The following is a 17,213-nucleotide window of genomic DNA, read 5'->3' as shown; positions in this document are numbered from 1 at the left end:
TCATCTATTGATGGACACTTGGGTGGCTCCTATACCTTGGCTATTGTAAATAATACTGCAATAAACATAGGGGTGTATATATTTTTTGCATTAGTGTTTTCATGTTCTTTGGGTAAATACCCAGTAGTGGAATTACTGGATCATATGGTAATTGTAATTTTAATTTCTGAGGAACCTCCATACTGTTTTCCACAGGGGTGGCACCATACTGTTCCTACCAGCAGTGCACGAGGGTTCCTTTTTCTCCACATCTTCACCAACACTTGTTGTTTCTTGTGTTTTTGATTTTAGTGATTCTGATGGGAGTGAGGTGATATCTCATTGTGGTTTTGATTTGCAATTCCCTCACGCTGAGTTGTGTTGAGCATCTGTTCATGCGCCTGTTGGCTATCTGTATGTCTTCTTTGGAGCAATGTCTGTTCGTGCCTTCTGTCCATTTTTAAATTGGATTATTTGTTTTGTGGGTGTTGAGTTGTAGAAGTTCTATATATATTTTGGATATTAACCCCTTAGCAGATATATCATCTATAAATATCTTCTCCCATTCAGGAGGTGCCTTTTTTTTTGTTGATTGTTTCTGTACTGTGCAAATCTTTTTATTTTGATGTAGTCCCAACAGTTTATTTTTGCTTTTATGTCCCTTGCTTCAGGAGACATATCTAGAAAAATGTTGCAATGGCCGATGTCAGAGAGATTACTGCCTCTGCTCTCTTCTAGGATTTTTATAGTTTCACGTCTCACATTTAGATCTTTAATCCATTTTGAGCTTATTTTTGTGGGTGGTATAAGAAAGTGGTCCGGTTTCATTCTTTTGCTTGTAGCTGTCCAGTTTCCCCAACACCATTTGTTGAAGAGTCTGTTTTTCCCATTGTGTATTCTTGCCTCCTTTGTCGAGGATTAATTGACCATATAAACGTGAGTTTGTTTCTGGGCTCTCTCTTCTGTTCCATGGATCTATATGTCTATTTTTTGTGCCAGTACCAAAAAAATCATTTATTATGTGTCTGAAACTCACATTTAATTGGGTGCCCTTATTTTATCTAAAACCCAATATAAACAGTATTCCAGAGATCTACTTGCCATTTACGAACATCAGCTCCCTGCTAGGCTCATGTAGCGGTTTCTCATCTACCTTGGACCTGGCATCCAGTTCATGAAAACCTCACAGTCAATTTCTTCCAAAAGCCATACTCCACTGACTGGCAGAGAGAGTCCAATCAGTCTGAAATTGTTTAATCTTTTAATTGCCAACCTTGAAAAGGTACATATTACCCCGTTGTTTCATAAGAGGATGACTCGCCATTTCCTTCTAATCTAGCATGGGAGCCAAGGCCCTAAACACTGTGGGAGTAACTTTTCCCTCACTGAACTCCACCCTTATCAGAAAGGAGGCGTTACTTACTGTCAAAGAGCTTATAAACACATGAGGGGTTGGCATGGAGCTGCTGAGCCTCCTGGGAGAGTGACTTTAATAAGGTAAGTACTGCTTTCATACATCTTCTGATGTTGCCTCACATCCTCATCTCTAGGTCACCAGAAAACTACTTTAAAATGTGTCCTTAGCACAGGGAAAAGTCTGTTTTATACTCACATTGTGCCTTCTTGGTGTGTTTAGGGGATAGTTCAAGAGTTGTTTACTCAATTGCTGTTGGATACATTTTTACAGAAATGTAAAAATGAAGAGATTCGAAAACCAGGGCATGAGAACGTAGATAGAAAAATAGTCATGGTATGAGGGGGAAAAGAATGAAAGCATTTCAGCAATCCGACAATATGACAAGAGCAAGAGCGAGCAGACGTGTTTGTGCCAGCCTGACTTTCTCTGTAGGTATAGCGCCCTCCCTTATGTGTGGTTTCAGTTACCCAGGGTAACCAACCACAGTCTGAAAATATTAAATGGAAAATTCCAGAAAGAAAAATATTCATAAGTTATCAATGCACATCACTTTTATTACAGCATATTGTTGTAATTGTTCTATTTTATTACTAGTCATTGTTGTTAACCTCCTACTGTGCCTAATTTATGAATTAAACTTCATCATAGGTATGTATGCATAGGGCAAAAACATAGTCTATATAAGGTTTGGTACTCTCCTGGTTTCAGGCATCCCCTAGGGGGTCTTAGAACATAGCCACGCAGATGAGAACTCTTGTAGTCAACCCACAACGATTGTGAATTATGATACTGCAATGTTATGTAGCCTGTAAAAATTAAGACTTACTATAATAGAAAAAAATATCAGCAGAACTAGATTCCAAGTCTCTGCTCTGATTAGCTAGCTGGCGAGGCCCATTCTCTCTCTAGGGTTCAACCAGCTCATGGCAACCTAGAGCAGGGCTGGAGCAGGGTTTCACAACCTTGGTACTATTGACCCTTTGGGCTGGCTTATTCCCTGCTGTGGGGAGCTGTCCTGCTAATTGTCCTTTTGTTGTTGTTAAAAAATATGTATTGTAGAAATGTACATTTAATTCATTTTAAAGAACATACTTGACAATAATCTTAACATACATATTTCCTCAAATTTGGAAACTTCACACCTTTAAAATATCTACAGTGATAGTTTATTTACAAGTGTTATAAGAAATGGTCACTTCATCAATACTGTTGACACAGTTTAGATTCTCATAGTGTCTGTCCATTTCATTCAGTACTTGTAGAAAGAGCGCAGTGCGGGGCTAAGGCTCCATCCTAGTGCCAGTGACGGACAGCCTGAGGAGCAGAACGAGAAGTCCCAATGGCTAACAGGAGCATGAGTGTATTTTCCACAATGGCCATGCGCTCTCTCCTGGAAAGACTACATAGATACAGCAGCCAACTACAATCAATCATAAGATATTTGCAACTAAATATCCAATAAATGTGTCTGTCAGGATAACATGGTTGATGAAAAATAGGCAGATAAATTGCAGAATGACTAGTAGTAGATAAAAAGCATTCAGAGGCACATGAAGCATGGCCTCATGCCACATCAGAAGCTTTTCTGATCTCTACCCAACTGACATTGTGACACCCGCCCTTCTGGTTTTGACAACAGCAATGCCTCCAGACATTGCCAGATGGCCTTCAGGGTGGAGGCGAGCAAAATCACTCCCATTTAAGATTCACTGGCCAGGGGCGCCTGGGTGGCTCAGTTGGTTAAGCGACTGCCTTCAGCTCAGGTCATGATCCTGGAGTCCCGGGATCGAGTCCCGCATCGGGCTCCCTGCTCGGCAGGGAGTCTGCTTCTCCCTCTGACCCTCCCCCCTCTCATGTGCTCTCTGTCTCTCTCATTCTCTCTGTCTCAAATAAATAAATAAAATCTTAAAAAAAAAAAAAAAAAGACTCACTGGCCTACAGGACTTCCCAAATTCCCAAACTCAGGAAGTCTTGATAAGAAAACTAGGTGATCAGCAGAGCATATCATTCATTTTTAAAAGGCACAGAAATTCACCTAGCTAGAATGCACGAGTCATTGGAATCAGACTGGAAGAGTCAACAATGTGCTGCCGGAAGTGTTAATATCCGTGGGGAAAGACAGGTTTTGTACAGGTGAGACGAGAGGGTCAGTGACATCACTGTAACGATCCAGAATCCACGGGGAAAAATACAGTACCTATGGCAGAAGATATTGAGATGGCAATGAGGAAAAACATTCTGCAAGATGCTAAAGAGAGCAAGGTTGACAGGGATGTGGCGTGACCCTAATTGGAAGGGCAGGGAGGCAGACAGGTGGGGGTGGAAGAGGCACGGAGCGTGAGGATGTCATGCTGCCCTGGGAGGCAGGAGCCGGCCTGGACAGAAGGCACAGCATCCTCGGCTTACAGCCCGGCAGCCTTCGCCTTGCTGTGACCTGCTTGGCCATGAGAATCATGAATCATGATTTCATTGGAACCAACGAAACTAGAGTCGCCACTGGGCCCTCTGTGTGCTGTCTGTTGTCTCCAAACCCTCTCGGGCAGGAACCAAATCAGGCTCCTACCTTGTTCCTGTGCAGCCATGGTTTCTTAGTACGGGAGAGTGCTCAATGATGCTAGTCGAGAAAGCTGGAGGGAAACTTTTTGAAAGCAGGAAATACATAACACGTCAGCCGGAAACAAAGTGTTGGAGAAGGTTCAGTGAAATGTCTGTTACCAGGTAGGGAACAGGATGTTGGAGAGAAGCGATCATTTTCATCAAGTGTTGACAGCGAGACCCTGCACTGCGGTGCGGTGACCAGCAATCCCACTCATGGGGCTGGAACCCACGTGGAGGAGCCTGGGGACAGGAAAGACTCCAGAGTGTCTGGATCAGGGAGCCGGGGGCATGGCGGGGTGGGCCAGAGGTGAGAGACGCTGCGGGGTGCATGGGGCAGGGGCCGAACCAGAAATCTGCCGACGTCTTGAGGCTACAAAAGGCTATGTTTTTTGTTTTGTTTTGTTTTTAAGATTTTTTATTTATTTATTTGAGACAGAGAGAATGAGAGGGAGGAGGGTCAGAGGGAGAAGCAGACTCCCTGCCGAGCAGGGAGCCCGATGTGGGACTCGATCCCGGGTCTCCAGGATCATGACCTGAGCCGAAGGCAGTCGCTTAACCAACTGAGCCACCCAGGCGCCCCCAAAAGGTTGTGTTTAATGATGTGCCTGACCTCCCTGAATCTTCGTCAAAGGTCCTGCAATTCCGGTTAGCACACAGTCAATATCACTGGTCTTTCCACACAAGCCAGATAAATGATTGTATGACTCTGAAACAACATCTGGATATATGTAACATCTGATTCCTACTGGAGCTCTGTGGGTCAAGAGGTAGATAGATACACACAAGGTGATGGATAAATAGGCAGAGAGATGAGATAGACAGACAGACAGAAGAAAGATGTGTGCCACCCAGTGTGCCCAGAGACCAACCTTCGCCCAGAAACAGGGAGCAGGAGGGGACTTGCATTTACTGATCCCTATTATGAGTTTTAGGTCCATGATCTCACTTAACTTTCCCAACAGCCCTCAAGAGTAAATGTAACTATCTCTGTTTTTAGAAGAGAAAATTGATAGGCAGAGATTTAACAACCTGGCTGAGATTATGTACTCAGAAGCAGAGGGGTTCGCATTTGTCTCCAAGGCTTCCTTCTCTCTCTCTGACCCACACACTGTGATTAGGACCACATCCAGAGCCATAACTCCTTTCATTTACTACTGGAATTATCATAGGATATTCTCCTTTTGAGGAATATGAGTCTACTTTTTTATTAAGGTAAAAGCAAAGCAAGGTGTGCTTGTATTAATATTCTTGTCAAGCCCTGTAAATCAGCTAACAAAAAAGGAGCTTGTGAATTCCATGTTTCCCCCTCTGCCTCCTTCAGCCAGGAGTTGGCTAATGGGTTCTGAATGGGAACAAATTAACAAGGGTCTCAGAGAGAAGCATAGAAGCTGTCAAAGTGTTACATGGTTTTAAAAAGCCCAGGACCTGCAATCAGGTGAGTTCCGACTAAGCCAACACACACAACCTGTGAGTGGAGGAAAGCGGCTTTGTCTCTTTGCACTTGAATTTGCTCATCTTTAAAAGAGGATATTAGAAGCTGTTTCCTGGGGTTGTCCTGGGGGGATGGTCAGGCTCACCAGACACGGAGTGCCAATCAGGAACATAGGTGTGTGGCTCTAAGGCCAATCATTGAGTCTCTCCGGTTCTCATTTTCCGCTGATCAGGCAAAGTTCTGTGACAACCTTTGCCCTAGTCTTGATGAGACCTCCCGTTCAGAAGGGAAGCAAAGTTGCTTACCTGGGGAGCCTTATGATCAAATATTATATAAGGTAAACATCGTTTACTTTTGTATCCTGACCTCAGTCAATGGGTAAGGCAGCGTGTGGCCTTTTATCACAGCTCCGTGATCTGTAGTTCAAAACACACTCAGTACAAGCTGCATTCTCCTTTTCATTCTGCTGAGTCACAGCACCTCCATTCCCCATGATAAGAAAGTACAATAAACAAAATCTCCAATTACAAGACAAATGACTTGATAAGTACATTTCCAAACAGTTCTTTACTTACTTACTTTTTTTTTTTTTTTTAAGATTTTTTTTTATTTGTTTGAGGGGGGCGGACAGAGAGGGAGGAAGGAACGGACTTCCCACTGAGGAGGACCCTGGGATCATGACCTGAGCCGAAGGCAGAGGCTTAACTGACTGAGCCACCCAGGCGCCCCAACAGTTCTTTACTTTCTAAAGGTTAGAACTATTGAGTGCCACACGAAAAATGTGGACATTGAAAACATTTTGATATCTAAAATTCAAGTCACACACACTTTTTCAGAGATACATCCATTTGAGGTAGTTTTTTGGAGTAGTGTTGGTGGTGGGGTCTGGAGCGGATGGCCAAGAACAAATTCTTGAGACTTGTTCAGTGCAAAAAAGGTGGTTTTAATTAAAGAACAGGGACCGGACCCGTGGGCAGGAACAGCTGCTGCCTCAGGATTGTGAGGAGCAACTGATGATATGCTTTGGGGGTGGGGGAAGTAAAGATAAGGGATGTTCCAGAAGGATCTTCAGATGCTAAAGAAGACACTGGGTACCAGAGGCCTTGCTATTGTCAAGCTAAGGTTGTTTTTCCCTCTAGCAAAGCATTATCGTTAAGACAGTTGGGAGTTTCCTGGAGGAATGTTACAACTCTGCCTATCTCAAGTGTTTGTCAGTGGGCTGTGAGGACATTTAATTTTATCTATATTTCCTTCTGCCTTTGTTTCCCACATCACATTGGGTAAAGAGAGGTATCTTTTTGTCCCAAACTCCAAAACAAAAATTTTTTTTTTAAAGATTTTTTAAATTTATTTTTTAGAGAGCGAGCAAGAGAGAAACAGCATGAGAGGGGAGAGGGTCAGAGGGAGAAGCAGGCTCCCCGCCGAGCCGGGAGCCCAATGTGGGACTCGATCCCAGGACCCTGGGATCATGACCTGAGCCGAAGGCAGACGCTTAACCATCTGAGCCACCCAGGCGCCCCCACCAAAACAAAATTTTGCAAGAGAATCTTAATGTTCTGTAAACAGAGCATGGGATTTGCACAGAATATGCACCTATTCCTTTTCAAGACCTGGCTTTGAGACTCCTGGTTTTGAGTCCTGTGTGTTTCCATTCACATCTATGATAGAGCATTCATTGTTTGAGCCATTGGGTTTCATTGTCTGGCTCCCTGCTATGTTCACTTCTTATGCAGGCGGGGATGAACCAAGGGCTTTCAAGCTTCACTGACCAGGCAGAACCAAAGTATTCCTTACCATTATACAGATCAAATACACACACTGAAGAAACGTTAGTTCTGTTCCCTTTACTGTAAAGTTAATACAGTAACATCCCCTTTTCCAGATTATAAAATGCCACCAAGTAAAGGTAGAATGCAGAATTCCAAAAAAAAAGGAAGGGAATTAGCATCCTGTGTCTACGGAAAGAACTAGGGTCTTTTGAGCTATAGGTAAGTGAGTCTCGGCCCTAATTTTGCTTTAAACAAAAGCAGCATAACAGCCAAGGAATGGAAGACTGACTCTGCCTCTCCTCCCCTTCTTGTAAGTGGAGTCCCCTGGTTTCAGTGCTCCTCACAGACTCCCAGGGCCAGCACTTGTGTGGGTTCCGGCCCTATCTTCTCTTTTTCATCCTAGGTGTGGATTTCCATGTCCATCACTAACTTGAGAATGACTATAGACACGTCTTTTCACCTCTGAGCCTTGTTCTCATTAACTGATATGGGTATGATAACAACCAGTTCTTGGGGCTGTTATGAAGATTAAAGGTATAATGTATCCAAAGGGACTAGCATTGGGTCACGATCATTAGGAGATTTTTCAATAAATATCAATTCTCTAATCCTTCCCCCTCCCCCTAATGCCCAGACTTACATCCTTACCGTACACTCTCTCCTATTAGCCTTCCAAGACAATCAGATTCTACCCAGTGGAGATATGAGCATGGTTTGGAACAATTTCCCAGGGTTGGCTACTGATGGATGAGAATCTGGGCCATGAAAGACATTCTAGGGACTCTTCCGACTCTGCCATGAGGAAGGCAGATGCTCCTTCCACATAGTTGGTGCTATCTGACCATGAATCAAAAAGTACATTTTTGCTTCTGTGGTATTGTTCATTTGTTAATCCATTCATTTGTTTGTTCCTTCATCATGTTTAGAGAAATTCGGAGACGACCATGGCGGGAAAGCCCAAGCTTCACTACTTCAATGGACGAGGCCGAATGGAGTCCATCCGGTGGCTCTTGGCTGCAGCAGGAGCAGAGGTTTGATCTGAGTCCTGTCACCTTAAGTTGGATCTAAAATTGACTCTATCAAAGTACTTTTCTCACATAAGCTAAGAGAATTTTCTTACTAAATGACCTGTCAAGAGTTTTGCATTAAAAAAATTGTCAGCTGGGGCACCTGGGTGGCTCAGTTGGTTAAGTCTCGGACTCTTGATTTCAGCTCAGGTCATGATCTCAGGGTCGTGAGACTAAGTCCCACACTGGGCTCTGCCCTGGGCGTGGAGTCTGCTTGGGATTCTCTCTCCCTCTCCCTCTGCCTGCCGCCCCCACGCTTGCACTCTCTTTCTAAAAAAAAAAGAAAAAGAAAAAAAAGTCAGCTATTAAGAGACGAACAGATTTGGGGCACCTGGATGGGTCAGTCAGTTAAGGGTCTGCCTTCGGCTCAGGTCATGATCTCAGGTCCTGGGATGGAGTCCCAAGTCGGGCTCCCTGCTCAGCGGGGAGTCTGCTTCTCCCTCTCCCTCTGCCCCTCCCCTTGCTCATGCTTTCTCTCTCTCTCAAATAAATAAAATCTTTTAAAAAAGAGAGATGAACAGATTTGACCTAATATATTATTAAAATTTTTTCTCATCAAAGAACATAAACAATTAAAATAACTTAAGGAAACTAAGCACAGTGTGTAGGCCTTATTTGGATTTGGATTTAAGTGAACTACAAAATATCATTTATGACATGTGCAACAATTAGAAACATGGACCTTGATCTTAGATGATTTTAAAGAAGCATTATTGATATTGTAGGTATGCTAATTCAGTTTCTGCTTTCCAGTTCGAAGAGAAATTTATAGAAACTCCAGAAGACTGGGATAAATTAAGGAATGGTAAGACCAAGTATCTAATTCCTGGGATGAGGCTATCAGGTAGAAGTCATAAGCTGAGGTTTTAACACCTATCTGTGAGTGTGGTGGGAGTTGGGGGTGGCGGAAAGGAAGAAAAGTGGCTCCAGTGTAAGCGGTGGGGCTCCTTGGGCCTGTCTTCCATCTCATTCAGGGCTAGGAAGGGCTTGAACTCTGAGTATTTACTAAAGGAATCATGCCACTTGTCCGGCAAATGCCCTCTCTTTGCTCTCTCCAGCTTTTCTGCACCCCAAGTGAGCTGGATCAGCTCAGCATCCCACACAGCCTGCCCATCCAAGGACCCTCAAACACATGCAGTAGAGTGAAAAAGTAGAAATAGGTCAGCCATTGCTGTGAGTGCTTTTCTCTGGTGGGGTTGACAAGATCATACCTAGCAATATTATAGACTCAGAGAATGAGATGGTATTGCATTAGTTGAAAGGCCAGGTAACAGTGTGAAGAGGGAAATGAAGAACAAGGTCCAACACAAGCATCAGTGGACTCAGGAAAGCAGGGCCTGCCCTGCACACACCATCCAGTGGTAGAACTGAAAGAGCACATAAAACAGCCTACAGAGACATCTCCTTCAGAATTGCCCTTGACGGCATAAGCTCCCAGGGACTTCTCACTTGAAATACAGGTGCTGGCATCTCTGTTGCAGCTTCTCTCAAGATTTCCCAACACATCCACGGAAGTAAATCAGCTGCAAGAACTACAGGAACCTACCATGTATTTGCATCGGAAGGAAAAAGATAAATGAAATAATAGGTGAAAAGTAAGAGGTAGACTGAGAACAAAGAGGGTTAGGGGAAAGCTAAAAACAAAATGCTGTTTTGATGAAATGTGACCAGGCAATAATTTTTTGTTTCCTTTTATGTCTCAGGTCATGGCAATACCTGATTTTTCATGCTAAAAGAGTATGAACCAATAAAACATTTCACTCTGCTTCTTCTCTTCTTCTTTCAAAAGATGGATGTCTCATGTTCCAGCAAGTGCCAATGGTGGAAATGGATGGAATGAAGCTGGTGCAGACCAGAGCCATTCTCAACTATATTGCCACCAAATACAACCTCTATGGGAAAGACATAAAGGAGAGAGCCCTGTACGGTATTTTTCCTGTTCTTTCATGAACAATTGATGTGAAAATTTGGGTTCTTCCTTGGGTGAGCAAGACTGTGTCAGGGAGATTATGGCCAGCAGCAGCACAAGACTTGGTGGGATAGACTGAGGTTCGACACCACAGAGATCTGTGAGGATGAGGAATTCTACTTGGAGTGGATTCACCAAGTGGGGTCACAGAAAAGGAAGCAGTCCATGGATAGAGCACATATGGTGAGAGGGTTTCCCTAATGTTGATGACCTATGAAGCCAGAAAGATGGTCAGCTCATCACTCCAGGTACTCAGGCCTTTAGGAGCTGGATACCAGCTAGAGACAAAGGACAACGTGTCTGAGTATCTAGCAGATAAGATGGGGGAAGAGAAGGATCCAAAGGAGCTGATTCTAAAGGTTCATAAATTACAAGAATGCTGACCAAGAACTTCACTTGCCAGCCTGTTATATGGACTGGTCACTTGACAAGAGTAAGCAGAGCCTGGTCCTCAAGATGCCAAGGTTATCTTGAGCATTTTGATACAGGACTAAAGCAGCCAAATTTTAATCAACACAAACATATCTGTGGGTTCTCTTCTCTGTTGTGATAGGACCACATGATTGATATTTAAATCTCAGAAGGCTCTGCTACCAGTTACTCAAAAAGTTAAACATAGATTTACCATATACCAGCAACTCCATCACTAGGTGTACACATAAGACAATTGAAAATCCATCCACACTAGAACTTGTACACAAACGTTTATAGCAGTGTTGTTCTTACTGTTCAAACAGTGGAAATGATACAAATGTGCATCAACTGATCAGTGGTTGGAAGATTGGCCTATCCATCAATGGAATATTATTTGGCCATGAAAAGGAATGAAGTAGTGATGCATGGTACAATATGGATAAACCTTACAAACATCATGTTACATACACTAGACACAAAGGCACATATTGTATGATTCTATTTGTATGAAATATCCAGAACACTCAAATCTAGAGAAACAGAAAGTAGCTTAGTGGTTGCCAGGGGCTGGAGGAGGGAAGAAATTGGAATGAGTATAAAAGCATACAGCATTTCTTTTGGGAATATGAAAATATTCTGTAATTAGAGTGGTGATGGTACAGTATTGTTTGTCTTTACTATAAGAATCACAAACTTGTTACACTTGAGAAGTGTATACATTATGGTATGTGAATTATGTGAACATAAAGATTTTATTTGAAAAAACTCTTATAGGAAGCCCAGTTTAGAACAATAAAGCCAAATCTCCTAAAATATGTACTGATTGAAATGTACAAAGAATTCCACCCTTTTTGGGGTTATTTTAGGTGAAGACTTAAGAAATGCAAACAAGGGGGCGCCTGGGTGGCTCAGTTGGTTAAGCGACTGCCTTCGGCTCAGGTCATGATCCTGGAGTCCCTGGATCGAGTCCCGCATCAGGCTCCCTGCTCTGTGGGGAGCCTGCTTCTCCCTCTGACCCTCCCCCCTCTCATGTGCTCTCTCTCATTCTCTCTCTCTCAAATAAATAAATAAAATCTTAAAAAAAAAAAATTAAAAAAAAAATAAAAGAAATGCAAACAAGGCCAGAGTTCAGTAACTGTATGTGGACAGGGTTGTGGAAAATAATTGGAAAGCCTGCTGATATTGGGCACATCAGTGGGCCTGGGTGTGCAACAGGACGAGACAGGAGGGACATGACTGAGATGGCTGTGCCAGGGACTCTCTCTAGAGATCACTTCGGTGGCAGGGCTTAGCCACATGAGTCACATGACCTTGTGCAGAGAACAAATCACAACAGATATGGCAAGGCCCAGGTACGGTCCCTGTAGGTGGGTACATGCAGGATTGCACCAATTTCTCTGCGACTCTGGACAGGTCACCAATGCTCTCTGTCCCCCTCTTTGGTCATGTGTATGATGAAAATTTTGCACATAAGAGCTAGACATGTATCTACGTTGATGGCTTGTTCTAGAATGAAATGTTCAAATCAAGTAAAAATCTGAGCTGAATGGGTGGCAATAAAAATGCATCCAGTGGGAGCTGAGCCACTTTCCCACCTCCTGATTCCCATTCTTGTATGTTTTTCAATTATAAAATCAAGGCAGGAGACATTTGACAACTTGGTCCCTTTGTCTTTCAGGATAGATATGTACACAGAAGGTATGGCAGATTTGAATGAAATGATCATTGTTTTGCCTCTATGCCCACCTGACCAAAAAGATGCCAAGATTGCCCTGATCAAAGAGAGAACAACAGATCGTTATCTCCCCGTGTTTGAGAAAGTAAGTGGACTGGTGAGCGCTTTGGGCACTGGACTTGGAAGCAAGGAAAGATAGTGCCTGACTGGCATTCCTTAGGCATTGACCTTCACTCCCAGTAGCACCCTGACTCGCAAGGCATTTTATAAAAACTGATGGTGAGGGAGAATTGTACCAGTTATACCCAAATTTCAGTTTTCCAGCAAGACTTCAACTAACCAGGACCCAATCTAGAATTCTCTATTCAGCAGACCTCCCTGGTCATAGTCAGAGCTTGGGCGGTTGAAGGCTCTGAGGTTGGAATAGATCTTGCAGAGCACCATGCAGGGGCTTTGATCCAAGAGGAACACAATGACAGCAATGGGTCAGGAGAGACACTAGCAACATGGGTAGGGAGACATGAGGCCAGCTGCCCTTCAGAAAATATGGTAGTGTTTTGGGGATGGATGGATGAGATGTATCTGGACAGAGATGGGGGCAGTGGGACAGAGAGGAACAGACAGATGGAGGGATGTTAAGGAAAAATCAATTGACATAGTTGAAGACATGGTTCTCAGACTTGAGAGGAAAGTCATGCAAACTAAGGAAATGAGGTTCCATCACTATACATAGTATGTATGTTAGTTAATGTTTCTCCTGGGAGGTAAGAGGAGAACATTTCAGGATCAAAAGTACCTGAAATTGTGCTAAATAAAAACCATGGGCCAAAAAAATGATTGTAGGAGATACAGGGGGCCATACATAGAAATGAAAGGGTTAACACGGACACACCCATCTTTATGAGGCATTAGATCATTCTGTTAATCACTGACAAATGTTAAGTCATTGCTTGCGTGTTGGCCCTTTTCAAGGAGGAAAGAATTCACAGTAATCAGGAAATATTCTCTCTCCTGACCCCGTGGTGCTGAGAGTTTGGGGCACATTCAGATGATGAAGTCCTGAACAGTCTTCCCATTTGAGCATAGCTATACTTTGAAATCACAGAGCTCTATGATAAGATAAATGAAAACTGTAGGTTACCATATAGCATATGAAGTTTTATTATATTCTTTGCCTAATAATTGTCCGTGTTTCCCTATGTGTACATAGGCTGAAAGGGTATTTGCCAAAATTTCCTGAAGTTGGTGGTGCCATGGGGTTTTCTCTTCATGTTATCATTTGCATATTATTGGAATACTTTAATAAATTTCATGAATTTCCCCAACATTTTATTAGGAAAAGTTGCATACGTCAGAAGAGATATACAGTGAACGCATGTTTTAGGGAGACATTAGCCAGGACTTCAGCTGAGGGAAAGAACAGCAGAGACCCAGTGTCTCAGTGAGTCAGGGGCAATGCAGAGGGTCTGAAGCCCACACCCTCTCAGTGAGGCGGCAGAGGTGGGGAGGTCTGGCTGGAGAGCAGAGAGGAGCAGAGGGGCCCAGCCTGACTATGCCTGAGCTCATGATGTGATTCCTCAAACGCTCCAGGTGTTAAAGAGCCATGGACAAGACTACCTTGTTGGCAACACGCTGAGCAGGGCTGACATTCACCTGGTTGAACTTCTCTACATTGTGGAAGAGCTTGACCCCAGCCTTCTGGCCAACTTCCCTCTGCTGAAGGTGATCTCTCTCACAGCTTTCAGGAGGGAAGGCTCACATCTCCCACCTCAGGATTTGACATTTGGACTCTGGTTCCATCATTGTTCCTTCTCAGCCCCACAACTCCCTCCAGAGTTAGGTCCTAGGGGCTGGTTGAGGCACAGAATCTTGTCATGCCAAGGACATTTGAGGTGGATACTTCCCCAAGAAGAATAGATTGTCTTCACCAGGAGAAGGACCCAGGGCTCAGCATCAACCTCCCCATCCCCGTTCCATTATGGTTTCTGTCCTTGTTTTCTCTGGGGTTTCCCTTATCCAGGTGTATCCTTCGTGTGTCTGTCTGAGCGGCTCTCCTTCCTCCCGCTTCCTTCCCTCCACTCCTGCTCCTAGTGTTTCTCTGGGCAGAGTCTCCCTCTCTCCCTGTCCCTCTCTCAGTGGGCTGACTGGTTTTGACCAGTCTCATGGTTTACCTTTCTATATTTTCTGTCTTCTGTTCCAGGACACTTTTCCTATATTTTCATCTGTCTGGAGACTTTATGTGTGTTGGTATCTGACAGACACATTCCTCTTCCCTGGGTTGCACAAGAGTGATGAATCTACAGGATTTATGTGTAGGGAAGGAGATAGGGAAAACCTGAAACCAAAATGAGTCTGAAAGAAAGATGTTTTTGGGGCAAATGGCATTGAGCTGTCTTTTCTCCTCCAACCCTCATGTCTCCCTGGGTGTCTTTTTCAGCCACATACTGGTGCTGATGGAGGGGACTCAGTTGGTCCTTGCAGGACGGTCTCTGATTCCCTGGCTTGTGCTAGTGATGGGGTTGGTCTTTGGCTCCGTTCTGAGGCTGTGCCCTTGTGCATTGCAGGCCCTGAAAACCAGAATCAGCAATCTCCCCACCGTGAAGAAGTTTCTGCAGCCTGGCAGTCCAAGGAAACCTCCCATCGATGAGAAAAGTTTAGAACAAGCCAAAAAGATTTTCAGGATTAAATGAAGCAGGAATGGATGCCCAGCAGAAGCAGAACAAATCTGCTGAGGTTTTCCAGCAATGAAGTCTGTTACCCAAATGTAGATCCTGGCTATCGTGCGGCTAGGAAACTTTTGGAAAAGTTTAAGTGCTAATTTCATTAGGAATTATGCAGATTTAGTTGCAAAGCAGTTTATTTTGTTTTGATCAAATATCAAATCATGATCACCTCCTAGGATGTCTCTTGGCCTTAAAAATAAATAAAGGGAGAAAAGTTTCATGGATTCTTTCTTTGATCTATTAAAAAATTGTCATTACAGCTATCATGTACCTTGTCAAAAAGAGTGAAGTAGAAATTTTCATGTGGCATTTTACTAACACAAAAATAGTCTTTTTCTTTTGTATTTTGCTATATTTCTGATCTGCAACCTAAAGGATTCTGTCTTCCTTCCTTCCTTTCTTTCTTTCTTCCTTCTTTTCCTTCCTTCCTTCCTTCTCTCTTTTTCTTTTTTGAATCAGAACCATTTTCCTTCAGGAAATCTTTTTTTTTTTCCTGTTCACTTATGGAACTTATATTTCTTATGTGGAATATAGAATGTTCCATATTCCGGGAGGTGGGTTAATAATGATAAATAAGCCAGAAACAGTCTTTGCCCATTGGGGGGTTACTGTAGTGATAAAAACAACAACAAAAAACCCCAGGTAATTCTAATCCCAAATCATGTATACCTTGTACATCATGTTCTAGGGCTACTATAACAAATGACCACAAATTTGATGGGTAAAAACCGTAAAATATATTCCCTCACAGTTCTGGAGTCTCTTTGTGTGAAATGAAGGTATGAGCAGGGCCATGCTTTTTCTGAAGGCAGTAGGGAAGGATCCTTCCTTGACTCGTCTTAGCTTCTGATGGTTGCTGGCAGTGCTTGGCATTTCTCGGCTTGTAGATGCCTAACTCCAGTCTCTGCCTCTGTTTACACATGGCATACACGTGTGTGTGTGTGTATCCAAATTTCCCTCTTTTTCTAGGAACACCAGTAATCAAATCTGGGCCCACCCTAGCCCAGTATGACCTCATCTTAACTTGACTACAACTGCAAAGACCCTATTTCTAGATAAAGTCACATTCACAGGTACCCAGGGTTAAGACTACAACCTGTCCTTTCTGGGGGACACCATTTACTCTATAACCTCACACTAGGGCACAAGATCATGCTGAGCATCAATCCAATCAGGACACTTTGGCTTGAATCTGTGAGTCCTTCATGGTCTGTCATGAGGGGGCAGTTTGGATTTTGTTCCAAGGAAAATAGGGTGCTGCTGAAGTGCAGCCATATAGCCTGCTTTCCCAGCCTGATGTGCATATAATAAAATCACATCTTTTAAGTATTCATTTTAAGTCACTCAAGCATCCATCTTGGAACAGCAAGAAGATTCTTCCCCCCAGCTGTCTTTTTTGCAATGGTAAACCCAACAACCGAGGGGCTTACTCCATTCAAGGAGTCAGGTAGACTTGACACTGACCAAAAATCCCAGAAGTCCTCTGCTGCAGTACCTGTTCTTTGCTGCCACTTCTGCCACATGGAGTTCCTGTGTTCCACACACTGCCTGATCTGAGACACTTTGGTTGAAACCCTGGCTACCATTCATCCACCTGGGCAGCAGCATCCTCTTGCTCTGTAGCTTCAGAGAGAAGGAAGTGGAGGTCTCCCTCCCTGCTGTCACCCAGGCCTGGGATCTCAAACTGTACATGAAGAGATAGAGTCCTTTTCCCCCTGGCATGTTGCTCTGCAGGAGAGGCCGGGATGATGAGTGGTGTCTAGCTTCAGCTATCTACTGAGGCTATAACTTGGGCTCCCCCAAGAAATGTAGGATCTAGGGGGCTGAGCCCATGGCCCTAGCCCTGACTGCCCATTTTCATAGTGTGAACTTCCACACACTGGCATAGGGTGGGGCAGACACATACCCGGGGCACATGGCTTGTGTCCTTTATGTCTACTCAGTGTCTGGTCAATTCAGCCCAAGCAAGATGTGCCAAGTTGTCCTCCCAGGAGGCTCCCATTTCTCTTTGCATTTACCTGTTCTCTGTCCAGCTCTGGACTCCTCAAGGTGTTTATGAGGAGGAGGGGCCTTTGTTATCTATCCTTTCAACAATATATTTTTACACCTTTGCTCCAGAACAGAAGTTCTCAGCCTCGTCACATCTAGCCTTCCCCAATTTATAACATAT

At 43.7% G+C, this 17,213-nt stretch overlaps 1 protein-coding gene across 1 annotated transcript; it reads left to right on the top strand.

The window, feature by feature from the left end:
• Positions 1–1,280: 1,280 nt before the first annotated feature.
• Positions 1,281–15,309, top strand: LOC123840871 (glutathione S-transferase A2). Its single transcript, XM_064597024.1, has 7 exons — positions 1,281–1,476; positions 8,122–8,226; positions 9,016–9,067; positions 10,052–10,184; positions 12,324–12,465; positions 13,911–14,042; positions 14,885–15,309. Exons 2-7 carry the CDS (start codon positions 8,140–8,142, stop codon positions 15,008–15,010), a joined length of 672 nt encoding a protein of 223 aa, XP_064453094.1. The 5' UTR covers positions 1,281–1,476; positions 8,122–8,139; the 3' UTR covers positions 15,011–15,309.
• Positions 15,310–17,213: the final 1,904 nt, after the last annotated feature.

This window comes from Mirounga angustirostris, unplaced genomic scaffold (genome assembly GCF_029215605.1).
Source record: "Mirounga angustirostris isolate CCGP_5_RB_7025 unplaced genomic scaffold, mMirAng1.0.hap1 SCAF_8, whole genome shotgun sequence".
In the NCBI taxonomy this organism is placed as follows: Eukaryota; Metazoa; Chordata; class Mammalia; order Carnivora; family Phocidae; genus Mirounga; species Mirounga angustirostris.
Note: the sequence above shows the minus strand (reverse complement) of the source record. Positions and strands in the feature narration are given on the sequence as shown.